The sequence below is a fragment of the Sorex fumeus genome, unplaced genomic scaffold (assembly GCF_029834395.1).
Source record: "Sorex fumeus unplaced genomic scaffold, SorFum_2.1 ptg000100l, whole genome shotgun sequence".
NCBI lineage: Eukaryota > Metazoa > Chordata > Mammalia > Eulipotyphla > Soricidae > Sorex > Sorex fumeus.
In genome coordinates this window covers 1,203,208-1,221,035 of record NW_026606157.1, presented here as the reverse complement: position 1 = coordinate 1,221,035, position 17,828 = coordinate 1,203,208, and the positions used below count along the sequence as shown (strand labels likewise).

The following is a 17,828-nucleotide window of genomic DNA, read 5'->3' as shown; positions in this document are numbered from 1 at the left end:
CTTTGTGCATCCTGTCTTAGTTTTGCTTCGTAGTAGGAGTTACTTAAGATGTTCGTAGATCAGGGCAAAACCGGCTATTCCTGGCCCCAGTAGGATCCAGCCTAGACAGGGAATCTCTGGAACTCATTGTCATTTGATCTGGCCTGTGACTTACCCTTCAGCAACTGTATCCGGGCCTTTGCAGCTCCTGGCAGGCAAGTAAATACAAAGATCCCCTGGGCTTGCCCTGGAGCAAGAGTCAGAGCTATGGGACCCCAGGCAAAGACAATGCCAAGAGCTTCCAGCTGAATTAGAAAACATGGGCCTTTGCAAGAGAGAGGGTCTAGCCTGTTAATAATGGGTAGCAACCCGGGATTCTGCAGCCAGCACAGGAGGGACTTTCTGTGTAAAAGTAAGTAAAGTAAAGGCCCTCCCGTTGATCGTCGATTTGCTCGAGTGGGCCCAGTAACGTCTCCATTGGAGACTTTGTTGTTGAGACAAGGGAAGTTTTGTCATTGTTGCTGACACCAGTCTGATGAGAGGGCAGAATTTAGAATTTGTCTTGCTGTAGTGTGGGGCAGTACACTGGCTGGAGCGATAGTACAGTGGGTAAGTTGTTTGCCTTGCACGCAGCTGATCCAGGTTCGAGTCCTCCGTAACTCTCGGAGAGTCCGGCAAGCTACCGAGAGTATCCCGCCCGCATGGCAGAGCCTGACAAGCTCCCCGTGGCATATTCGATATGCCAAAAATAGTAACAGGTCTCACAATGGAGACATTACTGGTTCCTGTTCAAACAAATCGATAAAACAATGGGAGGACAGTGCTACAGTGCTAGTGTGGGGCAGAAAAGGGAAACAGGAAATGAATGACCTGCCAGGCTGTACCCGTGGGCAGTGCACAGTGCAGTGTGAAGTGTGTAGCAGTGAAGCCTCAGGCCCTGGGACAGATTCAGAGCACCTGAGGCATGGGGAACTGCCCAGAGCATGTGGAGGTGGGAGAGTTTGCAATTAACTTCTCTGATTTTACACAATTGGGACTTTTTTCTTGGCGTTCTTACCACTGAACATGAGTGCTGGGTCAGCTGGAGTCATTCTCCTGGAAGTCCCATGACAGCCAGGCCAGAGGACTAACCTGCCCAGCGGAGCCCCTCAGGGCCTCCTGTCCATCTGGGCTTGAGCTGATGGAACACCTTGATTTGATTCACGAGACTTTGCCTCTGAGCCAATAGCTTTGCGCAAGGCTCAGAACCTTTAAAGTGGGGCTGGCAAGAGAGCACAGTGGGTAGGGCGTTTGCCTGGCACATGGCCGACCCGGGTTCAATCCCCAGCATCCCATATGGTCCCCCAAGCACCGCCAAGAGTAATTACTGAGTGCAGAACCAGGAGTAACCCCTGAGCATAGCTGGGTGTGGCCCAAAAAGGAAAAAAAAATGTTGCAAGTGTTTCCTCAGGAATAGTCTTGTCATGGGGGGAAGGGAGCGTTGAAAAGGGGAGGAGAACTCTAATAACACAAAACATCTTGTGAAGAGGAATGGGTTTATTTCCAGAGAAAAGTTTCCTCAGAGAATCCTCATTGTGTGGCCGCCTCTGCCTGAATCCTGTGACAATGGGGGGTGTGTGTGTGTCGGGGCCAGGGGGGCGGGTGACGCTTGCTCTGCCATTTCACCTTAACCCATGTTCTGAGCATTTGACTGTGTCCTCACACACCCGCCTTGTCTCTGAGGCAGCCTTGGCCAAGGTTGTTCTTGTGCAGGTGAGCGTTAGGAGTACTCAGATCACCAGAGCCCACTGTTGCCAATGTCTTGGTAAATTTCCAGGGAGTGAGGGAGGAGCCTCGAGAAAAGAAAGCCCCCAACTCTCTGCTTGGCCCACCCCCGCCATCCAGGGTCAGGATTGGTGAAGACTGCTCCGAGCACCCACGTGACAAGCACATTCACATCCCGCCAGTCCCTCGAGTCAGGATCAAACTGCACCTGACGCCCACCTAGAGGGCTGGGCAGTTTCTTTTTAAATTGTGTTATTTCCCAAAAGCTCATTATCAGGGCCCCCAACTTCTCGGCCAGCAAACTTGACCACACCTGAGTCCCAGTAGCAACACAGTTTGGGGGTGACATCGGACTCAGATGAACCTCCTTCCTCCAGGCGGTGACTCGGGAACCCAGCGCCCCACCTCTGGACCTTGGAGAGAGAAGGGAGGCCAGCTCCCACTGGAGAAGGAAAAAGCAAAGGACGGACAGGGACATGCAAAGTGGCTGGTGGCTGATTTTTTAAGCACCAGAAAGTGTCGTTCTGTCAGCTGACAAACACAGCACCAGCCGGCAGCTCTGTTATATTCGCAGTGTCTGCCAGGTAGCAGTCTGTGCAGGCCTGGAAAGAGTGGTCGCTTTGGACAGCAGGAGGAAGTGTCCTAGGAGGTCGAGCTGGACGTCTGTTCACCCACAGGAGCCCGGTGGTAGCCAGGGAGTTTGAGGAATACATGCCGAGTGCAGGAATATCCTTCAGTGTGGCAGGATGGTCAGTAACGCTTCCAGGGGAAGGCTCACCTGTCATTCTCTTGGGCGTGCATTCACTGATGCTTTGTGGACTTCAGGGATGACATCCATATTACCGTTGTTGCTCTTAGACTTTCCTACCAGAATGAGACCCCTCCAGGCAAGGGACCTTGTCCCATTCATCTCAGCCTCCATCTATGCCTGCCATGGGGGAGTAAATGACTTTCTTGGAGGCTTAGAAAACAGCAGTTTCTCAAGTTGAAAGGCTGCCCTTTTGACTAAATACATTACCTGGAAATAAACCTATTCATTCTGTTGCTGTGGCTTGGTAAAGTGGGAAGCGAGGAAGATTGACTCCAGAAAAGTGTCCCTTGCTCTCTGCTTGGCCCACTTCAGCCACCAGCACTCAGAAAATGCCTGACTGGATCCGGTTGGTCTGAACTTCGGCACAGATATTGTGGGTCCATTGCCTTTCCCTTACAGAAAAGAATTCCAGGAGGAGGAGAAGTAGTGAAGCAAGGTTGTTTTTATAAATTAAAACTTACTTTGATGTGGACTGGAGCGATAGCACAGCGTGTAGGGCGTTTGCCTTGCACGGGTTTGATTCCTCTGTCCCTCTGGGAGAGCCCGGCAAGCAACCATGAGTATCCCGCCCACACGTCAGAGCCTGGCAAAGCTACTTGTGGTATTTGGTATTCAAAATGCGAAAAACAGTAACAACAAGTTTTACAGTGGAGATGTTACTGGTGTCCATTCAAGCAACTCGATGAACAATGGGATGACAGTGACAGTGACTTCGATGTGAAAGGATAGATGTAGTGTTTGAAAGATAACATAGGCTTCTCCAGAGTGGAAATAAACAAGCAGAGAAACACAAGCAAGAGAGATGCATTTTCAAGGGAGAACAAAGGCTTATAGAGAAAGCCGTCACTAGTTTTGGGGAGAAGCTCTTATAAGATTCTTTCATATGGGCTTTTCCTGGAGTGATATAGTTAATCTGGGTGTTGTCAGAGGAAAGCATTGTGCAGTTGATGGCCTTCTCATCATTTCATCCCTTACACAGTTGCTGGTCTCTTTATAATCTCATAGATGCTTCTATGGCTTCTTCTTTTCTGGGAGGTGCCTCAGTTTCTCCTCCTGTTTCTTTTGTGCTCCGGATTTTTATTTCAAAGGGATGTGGACTTCATGCCTTTGGGCTACTTCAGGGCTTGGGAATCTCTTGAGTTTTATTATTCCCCCAAAAAGACATTACTATCTGCTTGCAACAATTCTTGCCTCCTCTACTTTCTCAACGCTGAAGTTGAATGAGAAGCAGCATGAAGTGGTAGACAAGGAAGACCGGGGCAGGCTTTACAGAGCTCTGGTTGCAATCTTGCTTCTGCTGCATTCTAACCCAGCAGTTTTCATTTCTTAGCTCTGTTGACTCTCACCTTTTTTGCCTGTTAGCTGGGTATCCTTTGCTCACCATGTTCGGAAATTCAGGGTGTGCATCTATGAAGCGCGTGGGACCTTAGAAGGAAATTCCCATTGTTTCCCTGGACTAGGTGTAAATGTCTAAGGGAGAAAAGAAGCCAGTTTGGAGCAGCCTGCGGGGTGGCATACACATCGCATCTGCCCTTTCACTGAAACAGGGCGTTTGATTGGTCCAAGCTCATACCCATCAAACATCCTTGGTGTTGGAAAACTGCTTAGCTGTGTAAACAAAGGAAGCCACGGACTGATGTGCCAAGTGGGAATTTCCTGTACGCATGTGTGTGTGTGCGTGGGATCAAGCCGAGGGTTGAAGAGAGGGTGAGGAGCAGGAGAAAGGCCAGCGTGGGGACTCTCACGAAGGACGAGGGACCATGTCAAGGTTTGTGATGATGGATGAGTAGCCAAATCAATGGCACCTGGTGTTTTTGTTCTGGGGGCCCTGGAGCGGAGTATAGTGACTATGACTGATCCGACTTAGTATTGCAGAAGAGTTGCCTACTCCATACTTCTCCCCAGACTCGCATTGCTGTCATCAGTTCCGCCTATAAACTTGACCAAGGAGGATGTCGCAGGTACAAAGGGGTGTGTGGGCAGGGGGAGGGGGTGATGTATGTTGGGGGAAAGATTGCCTGAAACATTAACCAGTCTGAGGATGTAGGCCTTTGACACAAAAGGCCCTTGTTGGGAGCCAGGCAAACCACTGAGACGCAGAATTCCAGGCCAGGTGCGCTCGAGGCAGAGCTAGGCCCGGCCCTCACTCTTCTCCTGAGATGTGGACTTTAACACTTGAGGGTGCATTCCCCCATTCTGGGGAAATGGCTCACACATCCACATCTGAGTACTTTACACATTCATGAATGTGTGCTTTACTTTTTCTGTATTTTGGAGAAGCCCGAGTTATCGCGTGAACAAGTATTCTTATCTGCCGCTCTCTTTACCTCCTGGTTTTACTTCACTGTTGTGTGCTCCTTAAATTCTTTTCTGTGAGGGAAAGGCCTGAGTGAGGCATAGCATTGACTTTCCTCCCTCCAGCCTGAGTCCTCAGCTCCCCACAACATGAGAAACGGGGTGACAGGGATCAGCTTCCACCCCCTGCAGAACAAGTGGACTGCAGGCATAGCTTGATGTGGGCTCTTGGGCTGGCAGAATATGAGTGTCTGTCTCATCACAGACTCTCATCAGTCCTAAATGTCCCAGGACTCCTTCCCTTCTCCCTCTCTCCCTCTCCCTCTCTCTTCCTCTGTGTGTTTCTCCATCCCTCTTTGTCCCCCTCCCCCCTCTCTCCTCAAAATCTTATGCATGAAATATTTTGATTGGTGTTGACCAAAACCACAGAAATTGAAACTGCATCAGGGAAATACTGTGCTGACAAAATCTAGGGAGATAAGTGGAAACGTTTCAAAAATATTTCTAAAAACAATAAAAAAAAAAGCCTTCCACCCTCTCTCCCTCAGATAATCTAAGTTGTTCTGTTAGAAATCTATGTTCTGGTTTATGTTTTGTCCATTATTCCATTGTATCTCCCAATGATACATCTGACTTAAATCATCCAGTACTTGTCTTTTTTTCCTTCCTGACTTACTTTGCCTTGCATAACTCCCCTGAGTTCCTAATTTCATTTTTTCTGTCACTGAATAGTGTTTTGTGTACTTATCACTTCTTTATCCAGCTAACTCTCAATGGGTGCTTCAGCTTTATTCTCAACTATTTTAAATGAACAATCTACTTTAGGGTGCTAGGCAGCACTTAAAGTGTGCTTTAAAATTTCCTGCTTGGCTGGTTTGGTGGTGATTATTTTAATTTTTGTTTATATGCCAAGCTCTTAAACTTTTCCTTGAGCCTAAGTGGCAGTTTGAGAAGGTGGAGGTTGAAAATTCTTTTCTTCTAGAACTTCTAATATAGTTTGTCATTCTCTTTTGTTCTGCAAGGTTTCCTCTGAAAAGCCTAAGGATACTCTAACAGGGGCTTCTTTAGAATATGTAATTTGTTTTTCCTAAATTCCTATAGTATTACATACAAAAATGTAATTCAGGGAGAGATAGTAAAGTGGGAAGGGTGTTTTCCTTGTACACAGCTAACCTGGGTTTGATCCTTGGTGTCCCTTATGGTCCCATAAGCACCACCAGTGGTAATTCTTCAGTATGAAGCCAGGAGTAATCCCAATGCACCTCTGGGTGTGACCCCACCACCCACCAAAAAAAGAAGGAAAGAAAGGAAGGAAGGAAGGAAGGAAGGAAGGAAGGAAGGAAGGAAGGAAGGAAGGAAGGAGAGAAAGGAAGAAAGGGAGGGAGGGAGGAAGGCGAGAGAGGGAGGTGAGGGAGGGAGGAAGGAAGGAGGGAGGGAGGGAGGGAGGGAGGGAGGGAGGGAGGGAGGAAGGAAGGAAGGAAGGAAGGAAGGAAGGAAGGAAGGAAGGAAGGAAGAAGAGAGGGAGGGAAGGAAGGAAGGAAGAGAGGAAGGAAGGAAGGAAGGAAGGAAGGAAGGAAGGAAGGAAGGAAGGAAGGAAGAAAGGGAGGGAGGGAGGGAGGGAGGGAGGGAGGGAGGAAGGAAAGAAGGAAGGAAGGAAGGAAGGAAGGAAGGAAGAAGAGAGGGAAGGAAGGAAGGAAGGAAGGAAGGGAGAGAGGGAGGGAGGGAAGGAAGGAAGGGAGGGAGGAAGGGAGGAAAGGAGGGAAGGAGGGAGGGAGGAAGGGAAGGTGGCAGAGAGGGAGAGAGAAAGAAGGAAGGGAGGGAGGGAGAGAGAGAAAGAAGGGAGAGAGGGAGGGAGGGAGGGAGGGAGGGAGGGAGGGAAGGAGGGAAGGATTGCTTTTCCCAACAGGATTGTAGTATTCTGTTTAAGAATGTATATTTGTATGTTTGGATGCTTAGTTCCTCCCCCAAATTAGGAAAGCTCTTGGCTCTGTTTTCTTCAAAATAGGGTTTCTACTCCCGTATTCTTCAGGAGCGCTGGGATGCAGATATCATTCCTCTTGATGTCCCATAGGAATTATGCACTGTTTACATCTTTTCCTATTATTTATTACATAGTTCTGCTATATTTTGGGGGGGGGGTGTATTGTTTGTGATACGTCCCTCTGTTTCTTCATAAAATGTGAAGATTTATAGATTTTTTGAAGATTGAGTTAAACAGCATCTTTCTTCTGCTGTCTGTTGCCTTATGTGCTGCACCCCAACACACACACACACACACACACACGAACTGACTCTAATGGACTAGACTCATCCTCAGGTGCTGATGTCGGCGCTGAGGTGGGGGTTGCTGACTCTGCACCGTCTCTGTCCTCCGTTCCACACTCAGGATTTTCTCAGCTGCTTCACTCAAGTTCTCTTCAGCCCTCAGCGAGGGTCTAGTCATGCCTGTAGGTTTTGCACCCCGAATCCCACACAGGAGGAAAGCTGTCTGCATTCAGACTATTCTAGGCCACTGTCCCAATAGCAGAGGATGGGCAAGGACAGTGTTTCTCTGAGAGCCCGTGGATATGGTCCTCAAGGCCTTCTGCCAGTCTCTTCCTGAGGGAGCACCCACCAGCAGAGAGGCACTGCAGCAGTGATCCAATACCAGGAACGTCCCAGAACAGACCTGTCCCTCAAAAAACAAGCTTGTGCTGCCAAGGCCCGTGAGCTTTAAGCTCTGCCTAGCATCATAGATGCAATCCCAACAGTGACCAGATGGGGGTGCCACCTCTAGGGTCCTCCCTCAAAGGGCCAGTCCCAGTTGCCTGCACAGGCTTTGGTTGTCAGTCTCCAGCCCGGGCAAGGTCTGCATTGGTAGTCAGAGAATGTCTGCTGGCCCCAAACCAAAGAGGTACAAGGTATTTACCCCTTCAGCCTTGGCTCGTGATGGTTTCCTAGCTGTCTGCCCTGGTCTCTGCCCCAGTGTCCCACTGCCCTCAGAAAGACTTCATTTTCCACACCTGGCTGAGTGTGCTCCCCAAATGCAAGTGTCCCTCCCAAGGGGCTAAACCATCAATCTCCAAAGCAAGGCTCTCCAAGGCAGCCTTCTTCTCTCTCTTGAGTCATTGCGCCCAAGACAAAAGCCCGCTCTCCCCACCGCCTCTCTTTGTGAAGACACTACTCCAGCCGCTGGACTGATCTTCCCAGGAACTGTAGCGCTATCACTGTCATCATCTTGACAAATGCAAGAAGGAGGCAGTCTGGTGCCCATCACCTAAATGCCATCTCCCTTGACTGGGTCCAGGATATTTGGAAGGCTGGACAGGGTTTAGGCCACACCCAGTGCTACTCTAGACATTTCTCCTGGCTCTCTGCTCAGGGATCATTGCCAGTAGGGTTCAGGAAACCATGTGCAGTGCCGATGATTGAACTCGGTGAACATGTGCAAGACAAGTGCCCTACCCAGTGCCTTACTCCAGGAGGCCCCATTTTTACAGTCAGTATGTGACAGCGTGTTTGCTTCTCAGCCAATGTGAAGACGCTTTGCTACTTGTGAATCATTCACGCAACTTTAAATAGATATTTGTGAAATGGATGAATAAACAAATGACGTTCCCCTTCCTCCTTCAGACTTAGCACCATCACCTTTCTCCAGGTGATTCAGATGACAGCCTGGACAACCTTCAGCCCGCTCATCTCCTACCTTGGAACTAGACAGTTTATTATTTATTCCCTCTAACCAAGAGGCCCATCGGGGTCAGGCCTCATGACAGCACCTATTGCCAATAAAGCCTAAAGTTCTGCTGTTCTAGAAGGGAGGGCATCAGAGCCATCATCGTTTGATCCAGTTGCCTTCAAGTGCAACCAAGTGGGGCTATTAAAAATCAGGGCGGGGGGTAGTGTTTGTGGTTTTCTCGTGTTCTATTTTGGCTGCTTTATAAACCTTTGGCCAAGTGGATATTAGAGTCAGCGCAGGGCTTGGCCCCTGAGTCCGTGCCAGGCAGCAGGCTTAGAGATCTGGGCTCAGGCACTGCGCCAGCTAATTTGAAGCACATTATATTGGACATTTCCCGAGGTGGAAAGGAAGGCCTCCTTGCTAGAAAGCAGGAGAGATTTTGACTCTTAGGAATTGGATTGAGTAACCTTAAGTCCCTGGCCGATGGCCAGCCCTGCCGCCAGCAGCTATCATATGGTCTGAAAAATATTCAGGTCCAAAGTCTGTTATGTGTCCACACTCCAGCTTTTTGTTGTTGCTGTTGTTTTTAGGGATGCAGCACTTTTCAGAGGGGCAGAGACAGCTTGTAGAAGAAGGCTATTATAAAACTGGACAGTAAAAGTCTTACTAACTTTTCTTACTTTAAACGTGGCAAACATGTTGTCATGGTCTTTGAGAGTTGAGAATCCTGTGTTAGAATGGTTCCCCTTCACCTCACAAAGGCTAAATCAAATCCCATAATGTTAGTGCCGGATGGAAAGCTGTGTTAGCTTGTAAATTATCCCAATGGTACTTGCTCAATTAACTTCAAAACCTGACCTGTAGGAATGTGGTCTCAATAGCTGTCAAAGTGAAGTACTTTCTAATCTTCTATTCTTTCTCTGCCAATAAGGGATTTTAGAAACTGTGTGAATCAACAGCTCCATATTTCTACCAAGCACTGCTCGAATGATGAAGAAGCAAAACCTCCCTCCAGAGGTTCTGGTAACTTTCCCGCCAAATCCTGAGGGTGGGGTCCTGGGGCAGAAATGAAACTGATCAGTGTCCATGTGGGACAGAAGTAAATGGGATACTCAACACTGCTTTTCTCATCTGACACTTCTGAAATCTACATGATTCAGAGTTGTAAATTCAGTTTATGCTGGAGTAACTCCTGGAGCAATAGTTGTACAGTGGGTAAGTCTTATATGTGGCCAACCTGGGTTTGTTCCCCGGCACTTTATTGCGTTCCCTGAGCACGACCAGGAATGTTTCCTGAGTGAAGAGCCAGGAATAACCCCTGAGCATTGCCATGGGGCCCAAAAACTAAACAAACCCCAAACCGCAAATTTTCTAACAGGCAAATGTTTTTCCCACTCTGAGTCCATGTGTTTTGGTATCACCTTGAGCGGAGTGCTGGTGGCAGAGGAATAAAAGAATGTTCTGGTTAAGTGCTCTAGAATAACCTTCCTGTAGTTAAACTCGGGAACTCAGGAGACATTATCTTTTCTTTGGGGAAACTTGATCTGGTACCATTTGATCCCCGCATGGAAGGGGGTGTTCAAGCGAAACATGAATTATTTATGGTGCGCGTTAAGTTTCAAGAGAAGTAATGCTCCACCCTCGAGTTGTGTGGCTTTGCCCACAGTCGCCCCTGATGGCTCCCCGCTGTGCCAATCTAAGCCGGTGCCACCTGTGTTTGCCACCTCGCTCCAGCCAGGTGTGTTCCTGCGAATGGAGTGAGAGATGATTAACACGTCCATCGAGAAGGGGAAAATACAGCAGGGACCAGGCAGAGCAGGGAGGAGGGGAGGCGGCGGCTGCAGGGAGGGGTGAGAGCCCCAAGGGCTCATCTCTGAGGAGCAGAAGCTGCTGAGCCTCAGTGTCCGGCCATGCCCCCTGCAAGGTGAAACCGAGACTCGCTGGCCGGGTCTGGCCGGGAGCTGCGCCAGGAGCTGCAGTGACCGTGGACAGTGGGGCGCAGGGCTGTTCACTTGGCGTCCTTCACCGTTCCCAAAGTCCTGTGGGCCTGGCTTCGGGAGGAGGATGGGGACCAGGGGGCAGCAAAGGACACACGAGAGGCACCCAGGGAAGCAGCCAGCTTGTATTTACTTTCAACTCCTCCGGTTGTCCTTGGCCAACCCATCCCGTCACCTCTTATTTCTCTGGAAGTGACACATGGGAACGGGCTCCAGGGTGTCATTTGCGTCCACTGTGACAGCCGTCATGTCACCCCCGCCATTAGGTACTGTCCTCATACAAAATCGGAAGAACAAAATGTTACTAGTTACACGGGTTCAAAAAAAGGAAAGCGACAGCGCCAAGGAAAACAAACCAAACTGTCGGTGGGAATCCGAGGAGCGCTGGGCAGTCTAACCCTCCCACCCCACCCCTGCATGGCCCAGGAACTGTTCGAGCAGGCTGCAGTTCATCACTGTCACTTGCTAACTTCTCCGCGTGGGGCAGGGAAGCGCATTTTTACAGCCTACAGTTTTTCAAGAAATCGCTTCCCCCCCATGCAGATCAGCAGAGAAAGGGAAGGCAGAACCTAGGCACCAAGATTGCACGAACACTGCAGCAGGTTGGAAAGAACCAAGACTTCCTCCAACCAGATCTGGGTTGCTGAAAAAGAAAAGGAAAACCAAGAACAAAAACCCCAGCGTAGTGAGACCAGTCCAACAGGGAGGGCCCGGGGAGAAACACTTCAGCATGAATAAAGAAACCCACCAAGGACTAGAACAAGTAAGACAAGAATGTTTTTTTGTTTTGTTTTTTGTTTTTCCCCCTACTCTACTGTGAAGCTGAATTACAGCTTTTGCATTTGGAAAAAAAAAACACAGTTGCTCCGTGGATAGAACCTCCTTGGTCTCTTCCACTGTCACCTCTCCCCAACTCCGGTAGCTCAGTGTTGGTGTCCGGTGTGCCACTGGCCCAGCTGCCTTGAGGAAGAAATCTCTCCTTCCAGGTGGCCAGGCCTCTTTCCACCATGGGGTATAACCGGATATGGATAATTCCCGATCCTTTCTGGGCTACAGGCTTGAGCAGTTGTGTGAGCAAAGAATAATCCCATTTTTTCTGATAAAAATCACACAATACAAAGATTATTGCACTTAACAACAAGAAAACTCAGCCCCACCAGCCAACAGTGAAGGGAAGCGTCAGGAGTGCCGCGCTCCCATCCGCTGCGAGTGTCTGCACCTTTTAGCTGACTTGGTCCATTTTTCAATGTCCAGAATTGAAATGTCCAAAAAGACACTTGTAGGCTCTTTAAGGCTAAGTCTTCCTGGTGCGACAATGAGAGAAATGATCCCCTTGGCCACGTCCAATAAAGCAGGGGCTGTTTTTCTGAATGACTAGCCAGGCCCCCAGACTCTGGAAGCATAGGAGGATGGATGCAGATCATTTCCTGTCCTGTGAATATGAGAAGGAGGGAGAGAGAGTCAGTGAAGAAGTTCAGGAGAGCAGGGCCATGCATCAACAGTCTTGTAGCCGGAAGCCCGGTGACTTGTCCACCCACAGCACTTGGCCCCTCCCCTTGGCCCCAGCATCCAGGAGAATGTGGGCTGATCCTTCTCTGCATAATTCCTTCTTTCTAGCCATCTTAAATGGCTTTCCTAGTACCTGCAAATCTCTCTTTAACTCTTTATCCTTTCTACCTCCTCATTCCTCATGCTTTCTTCTCTCTCTCTCTCTCTCTCTCTCTCTCTCTCTCTCTCTCTCTCTCTCTCTCTTTCCTCTCTCTTTCTCTAACACAACATATAGTGCTCACCTATCTTGGCACCAATTGTTCCCTTTGTGCCTCCTCCCACCTCTGTGCTCTCTCCACCCTGTCCTTGGTCCCCCTACCCCAAACTCAATCTATCCAGACATTGGTTTACTGAATAGAACTGACAAATTCGTTGTTACTTCACCAGACACCCCCAAAATCTGATGTCCTTGTAAAAGTGCGTTCATGGGCATGTTATCAATGTGTTTGTCTGTTTGCTTTTCCTTTTTGGGTCACCCCTGGCGATGCACAGGGGTTGTTCCTGGCTCATGCACTCAGGAATTACTCCTGGCAGTGCTCAGGGGACTATATGGGATGCTGGGAATCTCGAACCTGGGTCGGCCACATGCAAGGCAAATGACCTACCAGCTGTACTATCACTCCAGCCCCACCAATGTGTTTTAGAGGCAGATAAATATGCGCCCCTGTAGGGGGCTTCTTGATGCTGCCCTCCTGAAATTACAGGAATGTTTGTCACCTGGGAGGAAACTACCCCAGCGCAGCGTCTTTGTGATCTCTTGGAACCCTGAGATAAAGCATTTGTGCCCCTCTGTACAGGGTTAGGTAGCAATATCCTGATTGGTCCAGAGTGCAGGAGGTGCAAATCAGACCACCCCGAGTGTGGCGAGCACCTGTCCTTCCTGCCACGCCAGGTGTGATGAAATTGAGACCCGCGAAGGCCCGTCTCTCACTCTAACCTTCAGTGAGGGTGAACGTGAGCAAGTTCCCTTGCCTTGGATGTAGCTCATCAACAGCCTTCCCCTTGTCCTAGAACAGAGCACCCCTGACGGCTCCTCTCACTTACTGCTACGGCGCTGCACTAGGACTTGCTCACATTCTCGTAGATGACATCGCTGATGCAGAACTGCTGCTTCTTCTTCGTCCACATGAGCTGCACACACTGATGGATGAAGATGTACTGCTCCTGCAGCAAAAGACAGAGAGCACGTGGGCTTCGCCAAGTCTCCCACACTGCAAGGCCACAGCAGTAGTCAATAGCACTGTCTGTCACTGTCCTCCCGTTGTTCATTGATTTGGTCAAGCGGGCATCAGTAATGTCTCCATTGTGAGACTTGTTTCTGTTTTTGGCATATTGAATACGCCATGGGGAGCTTGCCAGGCTCTGCCGTGTGGACGGGACACTCTTGGTAGCTTGCCGGGCTCTCGAGAGGGATGGAGGAATTGAACCTGGGTCAGCCTCGTGCAAGGCAAACACCCTACCCACTGTGCTATCGCTCCAGCAGTACTCAATAAGATGATTCAGTGTTGTAGGAAACAAGAGAACCAAGAAAATCCAAGAGAATAAACTGTACAATAGTTTTATTAACAGATTAAAACCATTACCAGTTAATTCTGGAGGCAATAAAGATGCTATTTGTTACCAGGTGCTTTTGAGGCATAAAAATCAGCTATTTCTTGGAAAGATATCCCCTGCTCATTGTTCGGGAGACTTAACATTGTCAAAATGGCAATACTACCGAAAGCATTGTATAAATTCAATGCAGTCCCTATAAGGATACCCATGACATTCTTCAAAGAAATGGAGCAAACACTCCTGAAATTCATATGGAACAATAAGCCCCCACGAATAGCTAAAGAAATTCTTGGGGAAAAGAAAATGGGAGGAATCAACCTCCCTAACTTCAAACTCTACTACAAAGCAGTAATAATTAAAACAGTGTGGTACTGGAACAAAGGCAGAACTGCAGACCAATGGAACAGGGTTGAATACACTGACATCTCCCCTCAATCATATGATCATCTAATCTTTGATAAAGGTGCAAGAAATGCGAAGTGGAGTAATGAAAGCCTCTTTAACAAATTGTGCTGGCATCACTGGATGGCTACATGCAAAAAAATGGGCTCAGAACTCTGCCTAACACCATGTACAAAAGTAAGATCAAAATGGATTAAAGACCTCAACATCAGATCAGAAACCATAAGAGACATTGAAGACAAAATTGGCAAAACCCTCCGTGACATTGAAGCTAATGGTATTTTCAAAGATGCCACGCCACTGGCCGAGCAAGTGAAAACAGAGATAGATAAATGGGACTATCTTAAACTAAGAAGCTTCTGCACCTCCAAAGAAACAGTGACCAAAATACAAAGACAGTTTACAGAATGGGAAAGGATATGTTCACCCAATACACATCTGACAAGGGGTTGATATCAAGGATATACAAAGTACTGGTTGAACTCCACAAGAAGAAAACATCCAACCCCATCAAAAAATGGGGCAATGACACAGCCGTACAGAGAGACCACATGGAGGGCTGGCTCCACAGCTCCCAGAGAAGCCAAAAAGAGCCAAGATCACCGGGAAGTCCCAGATGGGGTAGGTGCCGCATCCCGCCTCCCCCAGATGGAACCCCGGTGACCAGAAGCCTCCACAAGCATAGCTCGAGTATGCGGGAACTAGGACTTTTCCTCCAAACCGCCGGGATCTTACTGGCTACCAAATAACCTCTGATTCCGGAAGTCACGCCCATCTCTGTATATACAAAGTGATCAATGGGAAGTAAATCACCCAACGTTTCTCCCTGAAAATCAGAGTTAAGTTTGGAGCACGGCCACAGCCCCAGAAGCACATGGACTTAATGCAGAACCCAGCAACTTGGAGCAGAAGAGTGAACGGACTATGCATTAATCCAGGCCATCATGTCTGCCTGGAGGGGAAAGGGTGTTGCTCCCTTCCGCCCTCCTCCCTCTGGAAAGAAAGATGGCGGCAGCATGGGAGCCTTGTGGACAGCAGGTATGAGCGGGGGGTGGGGGGGGTGACAAAATCCTCATGGGAAGGGGGGGCGTTCCGGTCCGACCTTCACGCCCTACCCAGCACGGCCATGACTCCAGAGCACAGAAACCAATCTCTTAATTATCTGACTCTCAGTAGAAATACTTCCAGGGTTAATTAGCAAAATAGCGGAAATCCAAAACCAACATTTAATTCTTGAACCCAGCTGTAGAAAGCGAATCACTCCACAATGCTTTCTCAGCAAGTCTGATTTGGGGGGAGGGGGTAAACTCTAAATAATAGTGGTGCATCTTTTATTGAAACAATGAATCTAATCAAAGCAGATAGAGTGTCAACTAGAATTCATCTGCCTCGCAGGCATTGGGAGGGGTGGGGGGGTGGGGTTTTATTGGGGTTCTTCGTGGTAAAAAATAAGTATTGGTAAAGGGAAAGGTGTTTGATATTTTCATGACTGAGACCTAAACCTGAAAGCTTTGTAACTTTTCCCACAGTGATTCAATAAATAAATAAATTATTTTTAAAAAAATGGGGCAATGAAAGGAACAGAAACTTTCTCAAAGAAGAAATCCGAATGGCAAAAAAGCACATGAGAAAATGCTCTACATCATTAATCATCAGGGAGATGCAGATCAAAACCACAATGAGATACCACCTCACACCTCAGAGACTGGCCCACATTCAAAAGAACAAACGCAACCAATGCTGGCGTGGATGTTGCGAGAAAGGGACACTCCTTCACTGTTGGTGGGAAAGCTGACTGGTTCAGCCCTTTTGGAAAACAGTATGGACGTTTCTCAAAAAATTAGAAATTGAGCTCCCATTTGACCCAGCAATACCACTCCTGGGAATATATCCCAGAGAGGCAAAAATGTATAGTCGAAATGACATCTGCACTTGTTTGTTCATTGCAGCATTCTTTACAATAGCCAGAAACTGGAAGAAACCTGAGTGCCCAAGAACAGATGACTGGTTAAAGAAACTTTGGTACATCACAATGGAGTACTATGTAGCTGTTAGAAAAGATGAAGACATGAAATTTACATACAAGTGGTACAACATGGAAAGTATCATGCTAAGCAAAATGAGCCAGAAAGAGAGGGATAGACATAGAAAGATTACATTCATCTGGGGGATATAAAGTAACAAAATATGAGATTAATACCCAAGAATAGCTGAGATCAGCACCAGGAGGACTACTCCATAGTTTAGAGGCCAGCCAGGTGTTCTATGGGAAAGGACAGCTCGGATAAGAGAGGGGAGTACCAAATAAAGGGTGTCTGGAGGATCCTCCCAGAAGGGGAGAGGCATGTTGAAAGTAGACTATGGACTGAACATGTTTGCCACTCAATGCCTCTTTTGCAGACCACAACACCCAAAAGAATAGAGAGAACAAAAGGGAATGCCCTGCCACAGAGGCAGGGTGGGATGGGGGGGATGGGTGTGGGAGGGATACTGGGATCCATGGTGGTGAAAAATGGGCACTGGTGGAGGGATGGGTATTTGATCATTGTATAATAGAAACCCAAGCACAAAATTTGTAAATCTACAACTGTACCTCATGGTGTTTCACTAATAAAAAAAATCAGCTATTTATGTTTTTAAAAGCATGACCTCCTTTATACCAGAATAGAAAGTTTACTAAATAGGCCATTAAAACAGAGAGGCAAATTCTTCTTTAATTTAATCCTTACATTTTAGTTTAAGGATTAACTAAAATTTGAAACAATGGAATAAGCTACAGAGAAAGACCAATCTATGGCTTCACTCCAATGTGGACAGATAAAGGAACAAAACAAACCAGCAAACAAAACAAAAACGAGCTCTTAGACTACTAGAATGAAATAGTGGCTAGCTAAATGAAAGGGGATGGGATAAATCGGGTAAAACAGCCAACTGTTGATAGCTGGAAACCAAACTTTTGGTGACAAGCGTTATGTAGTATATTTAGATATTGATAGTACAGTGGCAGGGCATTTGCCTTGCGCGCAGCCAGCCCGGCCGAGCCAGGTTCGATTCCTCTGCCCCTCTCAGAGATCCTGGCAAGCTACTGAGAGTATCTCGCCTGTGTGGCAATGCCTAACACAGTAACAACAAGTCTCAAAATGGAGACATTACTGGGCCCGCTCAAGCAAATCGATGAACAACGGGAGGACAGTGACTGTGACAGATTTGAGTGTCTACTTGGAACTTGAATAATGCATGTTTTTAAAAGGACTTCAATTTTAAAAAAGAAAACAATGGGCTAGAGAGATAGTTCACTGGGTAGAACACTTTTCCTTGTACATGGAAGACCTGGGTTCAATCCCTGGGATGCCATATGGTCTCCTAAGCACTACCAGAAGGTATTACTGAGGGCAGAGCCAGGAGTAACTCGCGAGCATCACCAGGTGTGCTCAAGACCTCCATCCCCTCAAAAAGAAAATTAAAAAAAAATCCAACTAATACATGTTAAAAAAATACATGCAAACTGGAAGTGGAGGGGAAATATTTTTAGAATTGGTAAAATACTGACCCTTATGTTATTAAAAATTCTTTAAATTAGTGGTACACACCTGTAAATAGCAAAACAAAAATACTGACTGGAGAGCAGATATTTATTCCTATACCGAGTTCCTTTTATACCTAGGACTTAATTTTTAAAAACTATTAAACGCTTTTTGATTAATCTGGGGGAAATATTGCATCATAAGGAGCAAATTAACAAAGACCAAAATTTAGAAAATTTTAATTTTAAAACAAATTTTAAAAGGCCGGATTAAAAATACATTGTAAAATCTGCTTA

General features: G+C 47.5%; 1 protein-coding gene across 2 annotated transcripts in view; it reads right to left on the bottom strand.

The window, feature by feature from the left end:
* Window positions 1-11,513: 11,513 nt before the first annotated feature.
* Window positions 11,514-17,828, bottom strand: part of PTPRO (protein tyrosine phosphatase receptor type O) — a 246,991-nt gene continuing 240,676 nt past the window's right edge. For both annotated transcript variants that reach the window (XM_056134615.1, XM_056134616.1), the window contains 2 exons: window positions 13,097-13,216; window positions 11,514-11,936 (listed from right to left, as the gene is read on the bottom strand). In XM_056134615.1, the coding sequence (XP_055990590.1) occupies window positions 13,112-13,216 (105 nt within the window). In that variant the 3' untranslated portion in view covers window positions 11,514-11,936; window positions 13,097-13,111. The remainder of the gene's footprint in view (window positions 11,937-13,096; window positions 13,217-17,828) is intronic.